Source organism: Aquila chrysaetos, chromosome 9, assembly GCF_900496995.4.
Source record: "Aquila chrysaetos chrysaetos chromosome 9, bAquChr1.4, whole genome shotgun sequence".
NCBI lineage: Eukaryota > Metazoa > Chordata > Aves > Accipitriformes > Accipitridae > Aquila > Aquila chrysaetos.
Genome location: NC_044012.1, coordinates 20,725,084 through 20,747,797, shown reverse-complemented (window position 1 = coordinate 20,747,797; position 22,714 = coordinate 20,725,084). Strand labels below are relative to the sequence as shown.

At 37.2% G+C, this 22,714-nt stretch overlaps 1 protein-coding gene across 1 annotated transcript; it reads left to right on the top strand.

Moving 5' to 3' along the window:
- The first annotated feature begins 697 nt into the window (after nt 1-697).
- LOC115346445 (receptor-interacting serine/threonine-protein kinase 2-like) lies at nt 698-21,628 on the top strand. Its single transcript, XM_041126162.1, is given in 14 exon segments — nt 698-804; nt 3,320-3,485; nt 5,758-5,911; nt 6,096-6,251; nt 6,393-6,541; nt 8,374-8,423; nt 9,551-9,712; nt 10,469-10,554; nt 12,207-12,275; nt 13,067-13,235; nt 14,144-14,296; nt 15,631-15,882; nt 15,885-15,931; nt 20,102-21,628. Coding segments are annotated over 13 exon segments (1,605 nt in total). The 5' UTR covers nt 698-804; nt 3,320-3,333; the 3' UTR covers nt 20,108-21,628.
- Nucleotides 21,629-22,714: the final 1,086 nt, after the last annotated feature.

Sequence of the window (22,714 nt, the reverse complement as noted above, 5' to 3'; positions counted from 1 at the left end):
TCTATGGCATCCTCTCGTTTCTCAAAATTTTCTTTGAACTGTAGTCAACTTTAGGGCCCTCAGAATTTCAGATGCAGCCTCACCATTTCTGAGTAGAGGCATAATGACTTCTCTCACTTTGCTGACTGCATGTCAATGTAGCCCAGTATGCAATTTTCCCCACTTGTGATGAAAGCACACTGTTGGCTCATGATCAACTTAACTCCCATCATAACCCCTACATCCTTTTCAGCAGGGCTACTTGACAGCAAATTGATCCTTACTTCTTCTTTGCAACCTAATGTGACCCCTATGCTTACGCGCCCTGTAACCAGAAAAAACCAGCAATTTTCATCCTGTTTTAAGATCAACTTGACTTTAAAAGTTTAAAGGTATTTTGTACTTGTGTTGTTGGCTTGATCTACTGCAGAGATAAGCATCAGCTGCACTATCTGCAAGCAGCTCTACATGCTTCTGTATCTGGGCTGTATCCAATATGGTGTTTTTCACTCTTGCATAGCTTTCCTTCTTGGAATTCCTCATTGTGGCAAAAAGTAGCTATCCAACCTCTTTTTCTGTAATTCCTCTCATTAATTACAGGCAGTTAAGAAATCAGCCTGTGAAAACCCATCTGCAGTCACTAAAGAGTTACAGCTTGTATATCTGACCAGGAAATTTTAGATGTTTGCAGGCAGCCAATAAAAGGAGAGATCAACAACAGCTGACTCACACAGTGTTTGAATGCAGTTCAAAGCTGACTTGCACTTGGTATCTGTAGCAGTTTCGCTCTGCTGTTCCATGGGGTTTATGCCTGTATTTCCAGAGGTAAGCTGATTTTTGTTTCCAATTTCTTTTACTGAGACATCTGAATACTGACATAATGTAGCGTTTTTCTCATTCTGAGGAAAACATCTTCACTATTAGTTACTTTTCAAAAATTCCCTGTAAAATTAGGAACTTGAAATAAATTGTTTTATGGTAGTCTCCCTCCTGTCCCTGCCTGCCCTACTAGGTGAACATGACAAAGTTATCTAAGGCTTTCAGTGTCTTAGTGAAAAATAATATGAAACCCTTCATTGCAAAGGTCACCTAAGAAATATTGGGTTTGTGGTCTGATACTGACTTTTTAAAGGGGTCTAGAAGAAAAAGCATTCACAAGAGCAGAACTATTGAAAAAATTGCTTTGGTACCAAACTTGCAATCTAGGGGGTAGAGAGATACTTTGTTATCTGTAATTCCATGATAGTCCCATATTCCATGATTAGTCTTTCCAGCTGTTTCAGGAATCTGGGTAGCACCCTAGATAAATAAAAGATTTCTCATTTTAGGGTTAAACTCTTTTGGAGATTATCAGCAAGCCTCTCTGAGGTGTGGGAACAGATGTACAAACTCAGACACAGGGACAATGGTGCTTCACATGTCATGGTTTGTAACTGAAAGACCGACGTGGTTTTTCTTTTGTTTTTAGAAAGTCTCTAGTTAAAAATCTCTAGTTAAATTAGGTTTTGCAAATCCAAAATAGGAGCTGATGGCTAGCTTTTATTTTTATCTAAGTAGCCAGTTAGCAAGAGTTTAAAAAACTGTTATAGCTTTACTTGATTTGATTTTAAATAAAAATAGATACTTGCAGGAATGGTTTAGATCCTATGTTCGTTGTTTGATCTTCCTTGTACTATGTTTGGAGTTGAGTAAATTCTGTTGGCTATTTAAATGATTATTTATCGTGGTACATAACAAAAATGAGACATAATTTTGTTCCTGACAGCCTTTTGATTATCTCCTTTATATTTAAGATTGGTAGATCTGTGTGGTCTGTCTTTGCAACTTTAAAGGATAAATGGCTCATTTGGAAACTTATCTTCATTCAGAGGAATCTTTTCAAATTTTATGAAACTCTTAACCAGTCCATCAGCCTCATACCATACTGGATTTATTCTTTAAGGAAACTAAGTCAAGCACTTAAGGCAGCTATTGCTTTCAAACTACAATAATCTAACAAAAAGCAAAAAGTTCAACTGTGCTTTCCCATCAGAATCAAGTGCAGTTAAAGCTGCACTCATAAATCAGCTGCTGAATTTTTGTTTGCATTTTGATTGTTGTTAGATGCAAAACTGAGCTTAGTACCCCTCTGATTGTGAACATGGCTGCGTGGCCCAGCTGAGCTACCGAGATTAACCGAAATAAGTTGGTCATGAACTAGAAGCAGTTCAGCCATGAGCATAGACTAATTTATTGTCAGGGGTTTGTCTTTTTTTTTTTTTTTTTTTTTTTTTTTCTATTTTACTCATGGAGTACAAGTGATGTGCTCAAAGTCAGAAGACTTTCAGGCCTTCTGTATCCCAGGACCTCTTTGTAGAACACATCATCTTCTAGAAGAACACAATTCATGCTCAACAGTCCTTACTGGTTACTTCAAATTTTTGGCCCTGTTGCTTCAGTTCCCTCCTGTGTTTCCTTTTCTAACCCTGGTCTACTGGCCCCTGAAGGGAGTATTCCAGTTTGAGTTCTTCTGACTCACTGACCACTGATCTTGCAGTAATCCTTACCAATGGTTTTATCCCATCTGTTTTCTTGGCTTGCTTGTTTTCCTCTTTCACTACTGACTTTGTGGTTATCTCTAGTCTAATGTAGCTTCACAGATGTAAATAAAAATGTTACTTGCATAGTAACACAGTGATGATTTGCAGAGGTTATCTCTAATCCACATGCATTGCCATGCAATGTGTCTGAGACATTCAGATGGCTGTAGAGAGGTAATGTATTGAGAGTATTGGCCAAACTAGAGGCTGCTATGAAGACACAAGTCCATTTAGCAGAGTTCTGCCAGCTTACAGCAGCAGGAAATTTGCCTTTTGCCTTGCTTTTGCATTTACATGTGATGCTGTATTAAAGAATACATGCAAGAATGATGCAGAACACACTGACATGAGTTACTGAATAATTGCCTTTTTTGAGAAGTGGCAAAACTATATGTTTGTCTAGCATGTAACTGTAAGATACTAGTTTGTTGTCTACATAGTTCAGCATCACTTTAAAATCACGTTCTATATTATAAATACTGGCCCAACATTTCAAAGTCATCAGACGGAAATAATAATGAGCAATTAATTAGCACCTTGCAGTCTCAGATGGCAAGTTATGGTCCAGACACTCCTTTGCAATTAATGTGTTTTTCCTGTTTTTATAAGGAAAGTCTGACACAGTGGTAAAAGGAAGCCTGTTGGATTAGGGTAATAGTTACTTGGGAAGTAAGGGGTGGTGCAGCTTCACTGTGCTTTGATAGTAGTGACATAAACTAGTTCTTAAAACTTTTTTTCTTTTCTGCCATTTTTTCCCCAAGCCAGCCATCAAGAAATGGCCAAATCATTACCTGTAGTAGCCCAGGAAGATGTGGATAGCTTTACCTTGACCAGGACAGGCTCAGGCTTTGCACTCAAAGCCTTTCATATTTCTTGGAACACTCACATCTCTGTGAAGCTGCTGACCAGCCAGGACACTACAGGGAGGTATGTGTCTCATTTGGCCAACTAACCGAGCAGGTGGGCAGCACAGACCTGCAGTGATGGCACCAGAATGAATAATGGCATGCCCAGGACCATCTGATTCCTAAAGACATCTCCATTCCTAGAAATCCTGATTAGCCAAGAGGCAACCAGGAGGAAGTTCTACTGAGAAACAAGCTCTATGGTTTTTTACAAATTTTTATAAAAGTAGAGCTTAATCCTGAAGTCATTAATTATCTCTACTATAATAATGTCTACAAACCCCTGATCAGTAATACTCAGCATGCTATGGTATTACATCTTTCTGGAGGTCCCTGAAGAGATCTCAGTTGAACTTAACATAAACCAGCACGTACAGGTGAGAGAGTAGAGAAACGGGAGGAGGGAGGGATAATGGTCATGGTTACAGGGCAGTGAGAGGTGTACATGTCCTAATTATAAAAACAAATGAGCAGTAACTGACAGGTGTCAGCCTACTGACCACAAAATTCCGGTGTGCAACAAAACCACAGAAAGTTTCCAAGAATAACCACAAGCTACTTTTGATGAAGCAAGACCAAAGTATTTTAGGGAATGCACTGACCTGACTGTTTATCAGAAAAGGAGTGCCTGATGTGCATCCACGGACTAGTTAGTCTTGTTAACTGAAAAAGCTGCCATTCAGATGGCTTTTGTTAAAGTAAAATACAAAAGGGTCCTACTTGAATACATAGTGTTTAATTTGTTCCATTATAAAGGCAGGGGAGGAAAAACCAGTATTTCATACAAGTATTTTTAAATGGACAGTTTAAATTTTCGGTGATACTTCAAAAACCACATGCTGCCAGAATTTGGGAACAGTTAAGAATTTTAAGGTTTGGTGGGGTTTTTTTGTGGTTGGGGAGGAGGATTGCTTGTTTTTTGGACAATAGAAGTCCAGCAATTCTGTAATCTGAACAAATGTTGTTTGTTTGGTAGCTTGTTTAAAGAAGAAAGTTTCCTGCATCCCCTATCCACACTTTCTTTAAATCAAACAAACCAACCCCAAAACAAAACAGTTAAAGTTACAGAAATCAACATTTTACTTTGCTTTGAATTTAACATGCTACCCTGATTTGACATCTTTTCACTTAAACTTTTTTCCCTAAAACTAAAGCCACTGTTTTGTTCGTCTCTCTCTTTCTACCATTCTGATCTCTTGTTTACACTACACAGTGTTTAGGAAAGCTGGGAGAATAAACTGTGTTTTACTCCAGCTGCAAAATGTTTAATTGTGTGCTGATGATAAATATTTAGATTTGTGGAAATAAGTGTTAAAACAGGTGGGGCTGTGAATTACTTCCAGTAATTAGTTTACAGGCTTGTGAATCAACACAGTAAATATGAGAAACTGAAACTGAAGTCTCAATGTAAGAGCCGGTTAGAATAATGAGAATGAGTTCCAGGTCTGTTGAAATCAACTGAATCTTGAATTAATTTTAATGAATTTTCAGCTCACAAGTACCATAGAGTAGAGATAATTAGATCTTTAAAATAAAACATGCAATTAACAAAAATTGAACCTGTAGCAGAAGTTCAGTTACTTCCATGAAAAAGCACAATTGAATTGATAGTTCAGTGTTTCCTGTGCATGAAGAAATAACTGTTTGAAGTTTAGATAACAAAACTGTATTCTTCTGATGACGATCAAAGCTTTGCTGTAAATAAACTGTTTGAATTCAGGTCTACAGTCCAACCACAGTTGAGTTTGAATTAAATTTGGCAAAGTCACTAGAGTTGTACTGTTTATATCAAATCTGAATTTGGCCTCTACTTTTATATAATACTATGACATGCTGTATCATATCTCATTTCTATAATATGGTCCCATTAGATAAGCATGGAAGATAATAATTTCCCTGTAAATGTGGATCTCGCTAATAGCAGAAGGATACAATACAAGTTCTTGGGGACACTAAGGGGAAAAGAAATTGATTTTTCTTACTCTAGCATTTCATATAACTCAGCTTTCTCCTGCCTTTGCACTTCAATCTTGCTTTAAACTGTGCTCTTACATTCATATTATAGCATCCAGAGGTCTTTCATATTATATTAGAAAAATACACTACACAAGGGATTGCTTCATTTTCTTAAATTGTTTGGAAAGATGATATAATACTGGTTTTATTGGTAGAATTATATTAGTTTGTGTTCAATCATATGATTATCTCTCATTTCCATATCCTACACTATCTCATCTCCAGCTGAAATTCCCTTCAGTCTAACCTGCCTCTAATGCTTTTTTGTTTTTTAACAGGGAGTGGAAGTTGCTACTTCAGGATATAGCAAGTGTCAGACGCTATGAGTCTGAACGTCTCCTGCCTTCTCTTGGGATTTACCAGTACCATGGACTTGTGGGTATAGTGACTGAATGGATGAACAATGGATCCCTCCAATCGCTCATCCATGAGGTACATAAAAGAGTATGTGACATTACAAGGTCAGCCAACAGAGAACAATCAGCATGTAAATTATGGACAGTAGTCACAGTCAACCTGTTCTTTAGCTTCTGTATTGTACTTCTGTTCATTGTCAAATTAAAATGTGAATTGTAACAATTTCACACTACCAACACCTGTATTTTGTGTTACTTAGCGTCAGCTGTACCCAGAACTTCCATTTCCCTTACTCATAAGGATCCTGTCGGATGTGGCTGAAGGGCTGCATCACCTTCACAGCCTCAAACCTGTGTTCTGCCACTGCAGCCTGAAACCTTCCAATGTGCTTTTAGATACACAGTACAGAGCCAAGGTAGGAGCTTCTACTTTTAGCCTATTAATGTAAAATACAGTGATTGTCCTATTGTTGCATATATTTATCCTAATAGTCAACATTTAATACCAAGACTTGAGGTATTGTTACTAAAATTTATTTTCTGTCCCATCTCTGTAGATATCGGATTACGGTCTAATCAACTGGAGGAGTCAGCAACTGAGGTCAGACCTGCAGAACTGCAATCGGAGAAACTGCCAGGATTTAGTGTATCTCCCTCCTGAAATACTTGAAGGAGGCCTTCCTTCCCAGGAAGGTGATATTTACAGGTGAATGGAATTTCTAAGGGCAGGTCATACCTAGTCCTTGTTACATCCTACAATGCTGCTGAAATACTAATTTTCAAAGACACTACAGTAAAAATGCCAGATCTACATAACGCAGTAGGATAGTATTCCCTGAGGCCAATTATGGCAGTGAATTAAATTTGAAATTCCCTATATTTGGTGAATAATATACCAAGGTTAAGAACTGTTCTCAAAGTTCATCATATGAATATTTATATAATGGACCCAAATGTTTTAAAAGGGTAATGTAGCTGTCAAAACTTTCATATACATTTAGAAACCTAATAACTACTTCACATAGTTTCTAAGTGTGAACTGTTGTTGGCTTTAGTTTCAGGAAGAACATTTCATGCCTAAATGAGGCCCAAGTAAAAATAAGACCTTTCTCTCAATAGTGTCCCATTAAGGTCCTATGGAATCTCTGCTGGAATAACCTATTGAGCCACTCAAGCATTCATACTTTTTAACAAAGTCATTTATCCAAAGGAGGAAGATTACCTACTGCCATGTGTTCCTTTTGTATATATTACATGCTCAAATTGCAACTTTTGTCTGTACAGACATAGGTCTTTACAACTGGCATACAGAGCCTGTGGACTAACATTATAAATAACTTTTAAGCACGACCACTCTTCTGCTTTCAGAGCTTTTATAGAAGCAACAAATTCAAACTCCTGCTTTTTTGTCACAGAGGTAGGCTCTAAGATGAGTCAAACAATGCATACACTTGAGGAGACCTATAAATGATGTGACTAATCTGATGTTGTTCATAAACACAAGATTTTTGCGCAGGAAGAGTGGAAGCTTATTTTCAGGTAGCATAATTCATTTTCCAATGTGTCATTCTTGTATAATTTTAGATGCTCAGATGTGACTCAGTGCATGAGATAGGTGTATGCTGAGACAGTGGTGCAACAGAGAAAACAAAAGTATGTGTCATATGTGAAATATTAAGTACATGTAAGTTACGTGTATGCCCACATTACATTAAAACTTTCATTAAGGATATTTAAGTAAAAGCACCTTCAGGTTTTATGTGGAAATAAGACAGAAGAGGGGATGTTTTTAAACATTGTAATTCAGCACTACAGCAAGATATATGAGTAAGCAGATACGTTTATCCTAGAACTGCTTCTTCCCCTTTTGATTGCTTTGCTTCTGACTCATCCATAGCCTGCTTTCTCTCTTCCAGCATCCTCCTTGCTTCTGCCTCTGATTTTGCAGATTGAGATTTTTATCAAACAACTGTATTTTATACCATCTGAGTTGTGGGCTACATATGTAGATCTATGGTATCAGTGGAATACTTCCTAAGATGTTAGAAAAGGAAAAAGGTATTTGGAGCCCCATCAAAATTTGCCAAAGAAAACAGACACACAGTGGGTCAGAATCAAGTTTTTGGTAGGTTAACTGATGTGCTTGTCAGTACCTGCTGAAAGTCCAGCTCTTTCAGTTGCTATTTAAATTACTTGAAAACAAAACAAAAATGATAGAGAAAGCAGAACAGAAGATTTTGAAATTCACAGGAGCAAATGGAGATAAGGCGGTAATCTGAAATGTAATTCTAATTGATCCTATGTTTTAAAAAAAATTTAAAAATTTAATTCTAACTGATTTATTATAAGAACAGTTACAGCTGAAAACTGAAACTTCATAATGCAGAAAAAGGATCTTGTCAAATTAGGAAAGACTTGGACAGATTTTGTCTTGAAAAACTCCCTTCTCTTAAACCTGTGAAATTTCTCTTGGAAATGAGAACATAGATACAGATTGCAAACTAATGAATGGTCTTTCGCTCTTCTGGTTTTTTTCAGTTTTGGAATGCTGTGTTGGGAAAGCCTAAGCAGACAGAAACCTTTTGAAGGTATTTATCTCTGTTGTTCATGTCAGACTTTGTGTTGCCCTAATCTCTCCCACAAATTCCCTTATTGCAGGGAAATTACGATACAAACAGCTCTGTCTTTTCAGATGTCCCTCTGCCTTCTATCACTGTTACAGCACAAATCACATGGGATGTAAAAATTAGAATCCCTCAAAAAAACCTCAGTGTTTCCAAAGAAGCTGATCTTTCTGAAGGGGAAAGACATAGCTTCTTACCCCACTTGTATCATCTCTCTCAGTTTGCTGAAGCACTCTGTTACTGAGTTGGGTTTTCCACTTATCTTTAGTGAGAAAGAATACCACTTTATATTTGACAGTTGTCACTTTAAAATCAGGGAATATTTTAGTGACAAGCAGCTAACTAGATGAGCAGAATGCTCATTTTTAAAGTTGCCTTGAGTTTCAAATCCTGATCAAGAAATGCCAGTTCATGCTGAAGCCTCTTAAGCAAGCAGGGAATCTTACTTTCTTAGATGAAAGTGTGACCAGTTTTAAAGAACTGAGTTTGCAAAAAATTGCATAATAATTGTCACAGTCTAGGAATGATCCCTGTTTCACAGAGAGATCAACGAAAGGTTTCTTTGCTATAGGCTCCATTCTGCATGGTAAAACTGATTGAAGGACTCCTGTATTTTACAGGCTGAGGACCTTTTAGAAATACTGCATAGAGTAGTATCTTAACGTTCATACAGCTTATGGCTGCCATCTTGTGGCTGCCCAAAGGGGGGGGCAGGGAACAATAGGAGTTATATTCTTATAATGCAGGCTTTCTATAAAGGCTTTATATAAAACTGTGTGCTTAGAATATGCCCCTAATAAGTACATGTATTCCTGAGGTATCTGTGCATGTAGTTTACAATGAATATTTGCATATCCATTTGTGACATTATTTGGACAGAGTTCTTTATCCTGAAATGTCCTGTTGCAATAAGTAGCTGTAGTTATCGTTAAAGGTTAGCATATCTATTTACAAGAGTGTTAATATATTTTTACTTTTAAAAAAGCAATCTTTGTTTTAAAATACACAAAGCAACTTATGCTGAATATCATTTTAAGAGAGTTCTGAGGTCTTTAATGTTTTTTGCAGTGATATTTTCTTCTATATTGCAGGTCAAACAACCCTGCTGGAAGTTTTGACAGGAATCTGCAGCAGTTTGCGGCCTGGCATTTCAGAAAAGTTTATACCAAGCAATTTGCCTGAGAGGAATAGACTGTTGCACCTTATCGCTCTGTGCTGGCATCAGGAACCAGATTATAGACCATGTACTCCAGGTAACATTCAGGATTTGCTTTCTTTGCAAGATTTGTAATGGAGATACTCTTGCTGGGAACATTGCTCTAGCACTCTAAATCAATGACAGAACAAATGAAGTGGAAGTAGTCTTTAGATCATCAGAGTACTGTAGGTATTTTTTCTAACTGAAGATTCCTACCAGAAATGGCTTACTTATCTCCACAATTGTGTTTAGTGCAAAGTAAAAATGAGTAAAAATAAAGGAAGGGATATTATCAGCTATATATAGTAGTTTAACAATGATCAACCTGTCTTCAGCATTCTTGATTCCAATGCATAACCAGTTCCCTTTGAAGTGTGCTATCATTGTTTACTTTAGTGGAATTGTTATGTTTACCATCAGTTTCTAAAAAGATAGCCAAGAAATGTTAAAACTGTAATATTTGAGGACTTCTGAGCAAATTTTCAAAGCTGAAGTGCTAAGGAAACTGTTTGCATCTAGGTTTATTGTGATAGATTTATACAGTCATGTGTAAAACTTTTGCAAGTAAATTCACCACATCTGTATGAACATTTAAGAAAATGTGATTTTAATATGACTGTAACCATTCTTTAAAATCAGTTCAAAAAGGAAACCAAGAGGAGGTATGAGGTCAAAGTTGTATTAACCAATTTCATCTAGTTCATCCAGCAACTCACCATAGTAATAAAGTTAGTAGCAATATGCTGATGCTTAAATATATACACACTTTCATACATAATGTGGTATTTTAAATGCTTTATTACCCCTACAGAATGTGTAGACCTTCTAAATGGAATTTTGACAAGTATAAATAAGGAGGCAATTTCCACTGCAATCTACAATCTGATGGATGCAAAGGTTAGTGCAAAATTTAAGTTTTGTTCTCCTACAAGGACATTATTGATTCTTTCAATAGCAATCTTTGTGGTCCAAAACCAGGAAAGGCTTTGTCTTCGTTGTTTTATGGGACATGCCAGAGAGCTGGACAGTACCCTTTAGCACTTCAGGTTCATTCAGGAATTGCTGAAAATAAATATTGGGAGGTTCTCTAGACACTATGTCAATTGCTACCTGCAATTATAAAAATACAGCAGCTTCTTTCCAGTCATCAGCTGTAGCCAGACTGGTAAACCCATGTGAGCAAGAACAAATATCAGCCTCAAGTAGATCAGATTAGGGCTAGAACCAAGGACAATTTTTGTGGTACGTACTGGTTGGAAGAAATTTAGTCCAAAACCTGGACAGCGTTTGTACCTGTTGTAGCAATACTAGCATCAGCACTTTTCTGTACGCTTCACTGCTTCTAAATTGACGTGCTTCAGGCAGAAGACACTGCTTGTCCTAGGGTCTAAGAGGGTTCTCTGATACCACAGGAATGGATGGGGAATGGCCAACAATGGAGGGATACAGCTAACTCCATATACGTCTACATTGCCATGGGAAATCCGGCACAAATCTGACTGCCACAAATATAGCTATATCCTTTCTAGTAACTTAGTCACAGTGGGGAAACTAGTGACACATCCTTCAGTCCTTGAACAAGTATTGTGACTCTATCTGGATTTACACAACCCATGCTGTGTTTTCAGTTTCATTGCTGTGCTTATGCTAGTTGTTCATGTTAATGCATGCTGAATTATTTCTACATGTTGCAATCACATCCTGGGATTATAGAACAGACTTGATCAATGTTTTAATAGGTGGCATAGTTATAGTCCAAGTCCTTTTTACTACTATTGAAGTTTATTTAGGATTGTACTGCCAAGTATTCCATAATCTAATGCTTCAATGTCCCTTGAAAAAGGTTTCTTTTTCTATTTGCTAAATTAGCAAAAAGCAGTATTTATTGTTCAAACAACTGAACCGATAATATGTCCAAAATGACTGTGAAAATGCTACTGGATATTCTTGAAAATGGATTCATTCATAAGTGTTGAAGCATATAAACTGAAAAATAGTTTAACAAATCTGCTGTAGATGTACAAAATGGAAAAAAAAAAGTTACAAGTATTGACACATCCTTATTGCAGACAGTTTGGCATACTAAACACAGGACAGCCCTGCTGCTTGGATACTTAAAGGAAAACATGTTATAGCTAGTCCAATCTCTCTCTCTCTCTCTCTCTCTCTCTCTCTCTCTCTCTCTCTCTCTCTCTCTCTCTCTCTCTCTCTCTCTCTCACACACACACACACACACACACACACACACACACACAATATAGGGCTATTTTCACCTTTCCCTGCATGATTCAAACCTGGGTTTTAAAATAAATTTGAAACAGCAGAAACAGTAAACAGGGTAAGTTGTGTCAGATTCTATGCCCGCTTACATTTGTTAAAATGCAAAATTGCTCTGTGGAATTCACTCTTACTATGTATCAGTGTACCTTAAAGTATAATATATATTGTCAGTATAAATTGTTAGTGTATTATAAATTCTTGGTCCTGACAACTGTGAATTGAACAAACTGTATGTATACTTACTGGAGTTACTGTGCTACTTTTTCCAGGAGATGGCACTTAATGCATGCAAAGGTTCAGAAATACACACATTGCAGATGGGCACATGCAATTCAGAGGTGAGTAGATGGCATGAGAGTCTTACACGAGTACTTCATAAGCTGCTTGTTTTTCCTGCCAGCCCTAACAATGTATAATACAAACACTGTGGGGCAAAATATCCCTAACCCTTTTTGTCCGTAACCAGGATAACTCCATCCAGTTAAACAACAAAAAACACTGTTTTACCTTCTTCCAAGCAGCTGACTCTGATGTTGCTCTTGCAAAAACAACCTCCTCTGTTTAAGAGTTGCTTTGAACCTCTGCTTCTTGAAGAGGTCCTAATGAAATTGCAAAAGTCTAACCTTTCTTGTAGTGTGTTCAAAATGATGGCTGGAAAAAATCCTAGGCTGAATTCTAGCATTTTCAACCAGTTTTCTTAGAGCAACACCACCTGCTTTGTGATAACTCCAAAATACAGTTAACTCCCATTTTCAAAGTGATTTTGGCACTTGTGACAGGCCTGCCAATACTGAAAGACACAGAGACAGAACTGAAGCTCACATGCCTGGATCAGAGCTAGCTTTAAACAGCTCAAGTTCTAGCGACACCATGGCTGCTGGCAGCACAGGCTGCAGAAGCAATCTGGGACTGCAGTAAACTCTAGGACAGTTAGCCTACGGATCTGTGCTGCCACGGTGACCCAGGGTAACTAGCTAAAGTTGAATTCAGTATGTCTGTAGGCTCAACAGCTGCATACCTGCCCTGCCCTGTGATATGACTGCCTTATTCCAAGAGAAAACTTCTTAGAAAAGGTTTTGGAACAAAAGATTCCAAGAAGATAATTCTTCTCTATTTTGATCTTTTTCAGGTCATCTGTCCACAAAAAAACAACCACTTAATCAGCAAGAAAATTCCTTTTGTAGTGCAAAGCTTGTCAACTATTCTACTTGATAGCAGTGCAAAAAATGCAGGAAGAGAAAATATTCTTGAGACGGGTCTGGCAAATACTGTGCCACAGAACGCAACAACAAAGAAAGGTCTCTACCTTGAAACATACTCAGCTCCAGATATTCTAAGAAAAGGAGAAATATTACCAGGTTTTCCATATACAAATGTTATTTTCCATGTAAAACTGTCCCTTCTCAGAGTACAGCTGTGCCCTCTAGTGGTATCATCTGAAGCACAAGTTCGCTGTAGAAAACCAGAGATGCCACAATACCTTTTGATAAAGTGTATAGATCAAAAAGCCTTTTTTGCTAAATTTTTTTTAGAACCCTGACCTGTAATGTACAGCTGCCTTTCCCTTGCACATCAAATATTGCCTGTTGCTTTTGATAGAACAAGTCCCTCCTGGGAACCACACTGCCTTGTGCCACCAGGAATAACTGCTTTTTTGTAATTTCTCATAAGAAAAAGAGGTATGTTTTAAAAAGACTGTGCTGCCAGGAACATGTGAATGATTCCTGGTAATCACCATTTCCTATATAAATAACTTCCTTTACCTTTCCAATGTGGATTTATCATATCAAAGTGTTTAAATTTGTGTCAAGAAGACATATGTTTCCTTAAAAGCTTTTTCTGTACTCTTCATGCCTTTGGATACAAAAGTTGAGCCACAGGAAATCAATTCACTTATAGCAACATCTGCATTTCCAAGCATTTTAGTTCTGATCAACAGCCGTCAGACTCATGGACAGAATAGAATGTTCCATAACTTCAGAAACAAATTCCTACAGACAGTTTGAAAAAGTCAGATGTGTGTAGTAATATATGCCAAAATCTTCCTAGGAATAATGATGTATTAACAAGGGCCCAAAGAACAGCTAGTAATAAGTAAGCGCTCTCAAGTTAGTCTTCAGTTCCAGTCTTCTGCAGTGGCTGACATGTATAATGTTCTGTTGTTCAATTCAAGGGTCTGATCTTACTCATCTTAAACTTTTTCCAGATCACCCAGGCTCTGACAGTAGAAAATCAAATTCCTTTTGCATGATTCCTTTATCTGGTTCAACCGCAGGCAAAGACAGCAGACAGCATAATGACCCACCACTGGCTCTTAAGCACAGACCGCAACCTAGGCATCTTGAACGAGCAGTGACAGGTAAGACACCATTTCCAGTTTGAGGTGGCAATATTCTCCTTGGCCAGATCTTAGTGATTAAATTGTTTAAAGTTTGGAGGACACAGATCTCTCTAACTTTTGTGCACATTTTCAGGTATTTAATGTAATAACTGCTCCAAACTTGATACAAATGTCTCATGAGTCCATTTGTGTGCTCCTATGTTCTCGGAAGTTCAGGCATTGGCCACTGAGAACATTGGCTTGTCCTTTCCCAGGGTCATATTCAGGCTGAGAACAGTTCTGAGAAGACCATACTAAAAATACAAAAATTATAGCACACATTGAATGTGAAATACACTAGTTATTTAAGTCTGGAAAATCCTTTTTTATAATTTTAAGCTGTGTATTCTATACCTCTACAAAAGTAGCTACTGACTACAGAAACAAGTGACTAGGAGAAGGAGGGATCATCCATTTCATTGCTTACGTGGTCTCAGTTTTTCCTAGTGAACAGAGGCAGAAAAGACCAGCTTCTGATTTGTGAAGCCTGCCTCTGCTTGTAGGTGAAGCTTTGTGAGCTTTTGTTGCTAACTTTTTGCAAGCTGGCCTATGATAGTTCTTGCACCTAGCTGGCCATCCTTCTTCAATTTACTTCTGAGTGATGATGTAATTTCTGGATAAATCAACAGACTAGTTCAGGCAGGAAAAGTTCTTTGCAGAACTCTACTGGCAACAATCAGGAATCAGAATGACAGAGGCATGTTCTCCAAAGCAACAATGGCTTTTGGTTATTAATTTTCTCTTGGTGTATGGTATTTACTGTATGCTAAAAACCCTAATATCAGTACTAAGTATTCTAATCAGTTTGTGAAAAGACACAGAGCCCAAAGCTCTTGACCATTTTGCCAAGCGTATTACTTTCATTAATAGTTCAGCTTTGACGTATATTCAAGTTCCCAGTTTCACGCTACATGTTGCAAACAGTCCTACTACCGTGAACTACCTATTATCTGTGCTTCCACTTTCTACAGGACAGAGTTTTCTCATCTATGTCAAGCCAAGCTGCTTTGCATAAAGGTTGAAACAGATGCTAGATGAATAGCACAAGACCTGAAAATCTCCTCCCCTTACACAATCTGACCACTTAATAATCTTTAGAAACACTTATCTTCTGTAATCTGATATTCAAGAGTTTCGAATGAAAGATGAAAATACATTGGACTAGTTTTGAACAAAGAATACTAATAAACTAACTCTTCCTACTCCTTTCCTCTACTGAGTTTGTATTTCTGGTGTTAATGCTATCATTTGCTAACAACTTCTGGAAGAAAAGAGCACTTAGTGTACCTCATTTTGTTTCCTTTTCACTCAAGATCCTAGCTGCAAAGGAAACTGCTGTCAAATACTAGCCTGCCAGAGACAGACCATACTGAGCTGCATGACAGAAGGACGCCTCAACCACATCCTCGATGTCCTTCGCTCACAGCAAATGTTGTCCCGAATGGATTATGAAACAATTATCTCTTATCCCACAGTGACTGGGCGTGCTCGGGCATTGTTGGACACTTGCCTTTGCCTTGGAGAGAGGGCAGCACAGGTTGTAGTGACTGTACTTCCAGTGACCAAATTAGTCCTCTGGGACAAGGCAGCCACTGCCCAGACTGTCCTTCTAAGGTAAATAGGCTGCTGTTGTGACTTTTTTTTTTTTGCAGTTTGTTACAGGCATCAGAGCACTGGTAATTTGGAATGGCAATGATTCACATTAATTCCTCATAACCCATTGACTGAAGTCAAGCCTTCCTACAGCCCATGATTTTAGTCCTCTAGTAAAAAAAGCTGGATTAAAAGGTCAAGTCAACCACTGCCTGCAGAAATCACCAAGACTGGTGTAACAAATTCTGATTTGGACCTCAGAGATGGGAGGAGTGCAACGTGTGCCAGACAAAATATAGTTCAAGACAGGTGACACCTTATTTCCTTGATCTTTTTTTTTTTTTTTTTTTTTTTTTAGAAGGGAGGAATATGGATCATGACTTTTTGGAGGTCATGCTATGGAAGAATGGCTGTTATTAAATCCTTCCAAATAAGGATAGCAAACAGGGTACTGGATGAGGAGAAAAAAGTTACTGCCTTTCACTGAGCTCATATCTGAGCCAGCTGTCAGAGTGAAAGGCTTAAGAGAATCAAGAAACATTTCTTCAACAGGGCCTTAAGTAAGACTTGGAAATTTTATATTATGCAATAAATTATTTTATTTTCACTCACAAACGGTCATATGCTCTGAAAATGGGGCACTGATAGCAACACTTTGGGGAGGTGGGGCTTAAAGCATTTACTAAACAGAAAAACATTAATACCTTGCATCCATGTAGTTCTCTAAGTATGTCTGAAGTTCAAATGTCAAATTAAACCAGGAAAAAGAGGTGCCAAGCTGATCATTTTGAAACAGTGGTTCTGCTGAATGGTAAAAGAAAGTAGTAAGATTATTTTAATTATAATGAAAATGAGGTTATATAAGATGCTGGGTTTTTTTGAAGGCAGTGGATTCCTTCAAGCTTCATGGCACTGGATTAACATGACAACTTGTTATACAATCTACAAGTATTTCAAATGCAAAACCATTTTACTCCGTTTCCCTATGTTGTAGTTGTTCTCTCTGCGGTTTCAAACTGCTTATTGAATTCAGTAGTTTGGCAGGTGCAATTTTAAATACAGTGATGATGTGTTTTCTAGGCACGTTTAAGAGATAAGAAATATGTTACATCACATACTATAACACTGCTGGAACCATAAACTTTTTTCTTTTTACATAAATTCATTAAACTTTGAGACTACCTTGAGATAATATATTGTTACAATTAAAATCAATGTCTATCAGAATATGTTGACAATAGTTTTGCCTATTAAACGAGCTAAACATCTACTTCACTGAAATGTTTTCAATGTATTCTTTAAATGGAAACTTTCAAGAGTCTCTGCTGAAAAAGGATGTCTTGCTTGCAAGGAAAAGAACTGCTGTCGTGGTGTTTTGCCTGTTTAGAAGGCATAATCAGAGTAAAACAGGTAATCATTCACCTGTGGGAAATATTTACAGACATTTAAGAGAGAAAGTAGCAATATTGTTGAAACTTAATTATCAGCTTTCAGAAATTATTCCATTCATTTGTTCTGCTGGACACTTTATACTTCTGTGAAAGATAGGCCAGCTGGCAGGCTATGTTGATTTTTTTGTCATTATGGTTTTGGTTCTTTTCTTGAAACAGCTGCCTACTTGAGAATATCATTTGATGCCAGACCTAAGCCCAGTCTTAACTGTTAATTGCAGAACTGGCATCAAATCAGTGGGAGCACAAGTTATCCGTTTTTCCAGACAGATATTTGTTCTCCTCATATCTAGCTTTCCAATGTAAGTATTTGTAAAGGATGTGACCTTAGAGTTAGATTTATTACTATCATGCTTACCAAAATTTTTTAGAAGATAACCCAAGACAGTTTATAATTAATTACAAAACAAAGGCAAATTTGTTATTTAATATTCAAAAGAGCCTGAATAGAATTCTTTAAATATGTTGTTTAATAATTAACTCTATCCACAACCAGATTTTTGCCACCTTGCTCAACTGAAATCAATGCATGAGTTTGAGATTTTTTTGTATTGATACTTCGGCTAAAAGCATTGTCATAACTAGCTATGCTGCTGCCAAAGCCTTGCTATAAACATACTTAAGTTGATGTAGCCAAATGCATAGACTTCCTCATAACTCTCCCTTGTATAATATAAACATTTAAACTTTGGGGTGGTTTGACAGCTGCAGCTGTTGGGAATCTCTAAGTGTGGTATTTTTGAAGGGATGCTACTAGTTTATTGAAATGAAACTGCTGTTGATACAAAAAGTTTTGATACAAAACTAGAATACAGTGACCTGAAACTAGCACCATTTCATTTTGTCTCACCAAAAATACATACTCTTGTAAGGCCTATAATGTGTTGGATATGTAAAAAAGACATTAATGTAATGTGTTGATCACTGATGTGAAGTATCAAACTTAAAGCTTATGGTATCCTGCTTGTACCCATTAGTTCATTAGCTAAGATTTCTATTGTCCTTGTGTCTGTGTTCTGCAGTTCTCTTGATATCACAAAACAATATAGAATAAATGACACTGAGCAAGAGTAAAGATAGAAGACTCAAACTGTTCTTCAGTATCTATGGGAAGAAACAAGGCTTGAATGCAAAGGATGTCTAGAGTCCCAGGAAGGACATACAAAAAATGGGCAGCTCTAGAAAACAGCAAAGGGAATAATAAAAAGTCACTTCAGGACTGACCATACAAAGTGATTAGTAAAACTCTCTTGCAGTTAATCAGAAAAGACAAAAGTAGAATTAATAGATGTTAAAAATATTCATATTCAAATTCTATGAAGCTATTTAGATTTGTTAAAGGAACAGTAAGAGGAGTAGGCAGATTTTTTTTTATTTTTTTTTTACTTTACTGTAAGATATTTTTCTTCTTGATGCTGGTTGCAGCTATCTTTTGCTGACTTGTAAAAAGGTGACTGTCCCTTGCCCTTTTTCCTATCTATACAACACTTTTATCTTAGCTGGGATACTTCCTGCAACGTAAGAACCTCTGCACTAGAATTTGTTTGAGGTTAATTTGTGGAAAATTAATCTGAGGTACTGGAATGAAATGTCTAAGAGATTAGTCCTTCCAGTAGAGACCAAAACAAAGCTATAAATACCACTCAATATTTGTCACCAGTGCCTGTTAAAAACAGTTCCAGAGAACAACAGAGGAAGACAAGTGCATATTCATGAAATACTAATCTACAAAATTTTTAAAGAGGTATTAATGGACTGCTAATGTACACAGAAGAATTTTACACCAGGTAGGTAGTCTAAAACGTACAAAAACTAAAGCACTAACCAAAACACGTACTAAACCTCAAGGATTCTTATTTCAATTCTGAATTCTATATAACCCTGTAAACATTTTCTTGCTTATGCAAGTTTAGTCACTTGAGCTATTCATGTGAAGATTTGTAAGGAAAGTTAAGTGCATATATAAATACTTGTGGGACTGGTATGTTATGGAAGGACCCAAACATCATCAAGGCAGGCAGAGAGAATTTAGGTTTCTTTACTGCTATTTATTGATTGTAGTGCTATACAGCTATTAACTATGCTCTCCTTCAGTAATATATGTTGTCACTAAGACTGCTGGGTTTTTTATGCATGAAGAAATCTTGTCTTGCACTATATTCCCTTTCATTCTTTTCCTGCCCCCTTTGCAAAGCATTATGCTGGAGCTCAAAAGGCCTTAGCATAGTTTTGATTCCGTTCTTTATCAAAGGAAGCAATCCCTTGCTTGCCTTGCCTGGTACTACATTCCCTTTACTGAGTGCATGGTTGACTTGACAGCTGGTATGTCAGTTAAACAAAACTCTGGGATTTTGAAGATAAGTCCACCATAAATTAAACTACCTGACAAGGTCTGAAAAGAACATATTTAATGAGTTATTTGTGTTACATTAAAGTTAGCGTAGCTGCAAGAATACATTAATTGTACACTTAAATTCTGGATGTGTTGAAGAAAGGCTGCTGGTAGTTGCAGCATTGCATTTTGCTTAATCCCAACATGACAAAAATGGTAGACAAGAAGCTCAGATGTACTATTGTGAGCTCTTGTGCTGATATGACAGAAAATTGTGATCAATATTTTGTTATTTTCTGCCTTAATTTCTCTTTGCCAAGAATACAACCCAATTAAGAGTTGCAGAGATCTATAGCCTTAAACTGCCATCTCTGCTGGGCTTTAAGGTTGACCTTTCCTCTTCCACAGAAGTAAGAGATGCATCAGTTGAAGAAACTGTGGACTCCTTCAACCAGGCTGAATTAAAAGGGAGTGATTTAGAATAAACACTTCTTCAACCCTTGAAATGTGATAACATTCCAAAGTATTTCAACACCTATTTCCAACTGTTGGTCTTGAACTTTCCACATAGCAACAACAATCTCCGTATGAGCAGAAAGCACAGCTGAATTTCACCCTATCAGAAGTAACCTGGCTGTACTCCAGAAAGTTCTGTACAGCTAGTCTTTTCTTTAGATTTCAAGGAAAATTGTTCATATTAGTTAACAGAATGACCACCTACATTATATTTGTTTTCCTTTCACCAAAAAGGGCTCAAAGCTTTTTACAGCTCATTAGAATGTTACCTGGGGAAGAAGAGAGAAGTGACTAAGGAATACACCTGGAAAATAAAAAAAAATACCCAGATGTATGAGACTTTTCACCTTGGAAGAGCTGCACAATATGTTCCCAACAGAACTGTCTTTATGCCACTTACATGTGCTGCAACAGCATCCTGTCACAAAAGAACAGGAAACTAGAAGGAAAACACTGTGAGGTGAGTGCCTGCCATGTTCACTTGTGTGTGTGCAAGGTGCTGAACTAACCACTGTTTTCCATTCCATGCTGGCAACGTTTTAGCTGGAAAACAGTATTCAGCTCTAAGCATGGACTGAGGAGAGCCCAGAAGGGAGAGGAAGGCTGATAAGCAGTGAGGAAACCTGACGTGTAAGGACAAGTTGATAAAATTGTGTGTGTTCGGTAACAAACAGGAGGGAAGATACAAGAGTCTGGAGCAGAGGCAGTGAACATGCAGTGATGAAACAGAGGACCTGGCACCAACCAGTTGTCTGTTCTTTGGCTGTATGTTTCTGGAGTGGCTTTAAAGCAGGTGCTCAAAAAGATTTAAAGGCTGTTAGGAGGACAGTCTCCTTTCCCACACCCAGACCAATTAGCAATATTCATGGAACTTTTTTCACCTGAACAAGAGCTTTCTAGTTGACAAAATGAATATAAACAGCAGTGATTTGCTAAGCCTATTCCCTCAGCCTGTTCAGTTTATTTATGCAAAATACAAATGTTTGAAGTGATTTAAGGGAGAAATGTGTGGGGTTTTGCTGGGAGTTACATAACATTAATATTTATAACTGCCCTGTAACTCAATTGCTATTTATTTCACTAAAATCTACTTGTGAAGTCATGTGCCTGTTAGCAAGTCAGCTATCAGGAAGATGGAATAGAGAAAAACCTGAATTAAAGAGCCATGGAGATTATTTCCATCCTCTACAGTATTTCTGTTGAATTCTAAAAAGAAAAGGCGGCACTCCTGCATTTTTGCTTCTCTGCAGATCATGGTTCGTCATCTCTCAAATACAATGAAAATCTTTTCCATCCTTATTAAATCTGTACCAAGCAAGATTTCTGTCAATCCCTTAAATGTTTGCTGAGAGTGCCACTAAAACATGTAATCTTTTTCATTTAGAAAAATTAATTAAAACTATTTAAGATTCCATATTACCCTGAACCTTCTCTTGTCCCCTTTGTCTATTTTTACAATGGGATTATCTTCATGTTAATGTATTTTCTTCACTCTTTTTGCATGAAACCACAGGAACATAAAGAACAACTTATGACATAGAATGTTAGAATCCAAGCAAAATCATAGAAAAAAAATAGAATGCTGCTTGTGCTGAATTGGTATAACCTTACACAGAAATTTGATTGTTTTTCTGATAGTCTGCATCTCGGACAAGTTTTGCTAAGCCCCGTATGAGACAAAAAGATTTACAGCCAAAGAAATATTTCAACTCAGGGAAGCTTTCTGCAAAACAAGCCAATACTCCTGTCTCCTCCCTTCTGTTCTAGCTCCTGCAGAGCTGGTTCAAATGCAGTCTGGCATCTCTGGCTAAAACCTGTTCTCTCCACTAAAATGAATTGTATGCTTGTAATCAAAGCTGCAGATTTGTTTTACAGAAATATCTCAGGTATAGAATTAATGAAATATTCAAGAGAAGAGAGATTTGGATGCTGTTTTACATTATCATGTCTTTCAAAACCAAAATTGGATAGTCTTTGATTTCATTTTCGGTATGAGATAAATAATAGGGTATGAACTCCTCAGCTGTTGCATTTTATTTTAATTTAATGCGTTTACTAGGAATGTTTTTTGCTATTCCATTACTAGTATATCAATATAACAATTTAATTTGTTCTTAGAATCATAAAATCATTTAGGTTGGAAAAGACTGTCAAGTCCAACTGTAAACCTAACACGGCCAAGCCCACCACGTTCTTAGCTGGTCTGAGACAATTTTTTTTTTTTTTTTTTAATCTGATGGCAAGCCTCAGTTTCTTTGCCCAAGCTAGCTCCCAGCAGTGAAAGCTGTCATTACTTGTTCAGTGTTCCTTATGCTCATCTTCACTAGCAAGAGAAGGTACACATACTGTGGCCAGGCCTCTCCTGCTTAAAACAGCGCCAATCAACTGTACCAATTACCGTGCACTGTGGATTTGTTACTTTAAGGTATGCTTGGGCATGTAGAGAGGATTTTTCTTGTTTGTTTTTACAGCTGACTATTTAATCACAGATGTTTTTTCTTGGAC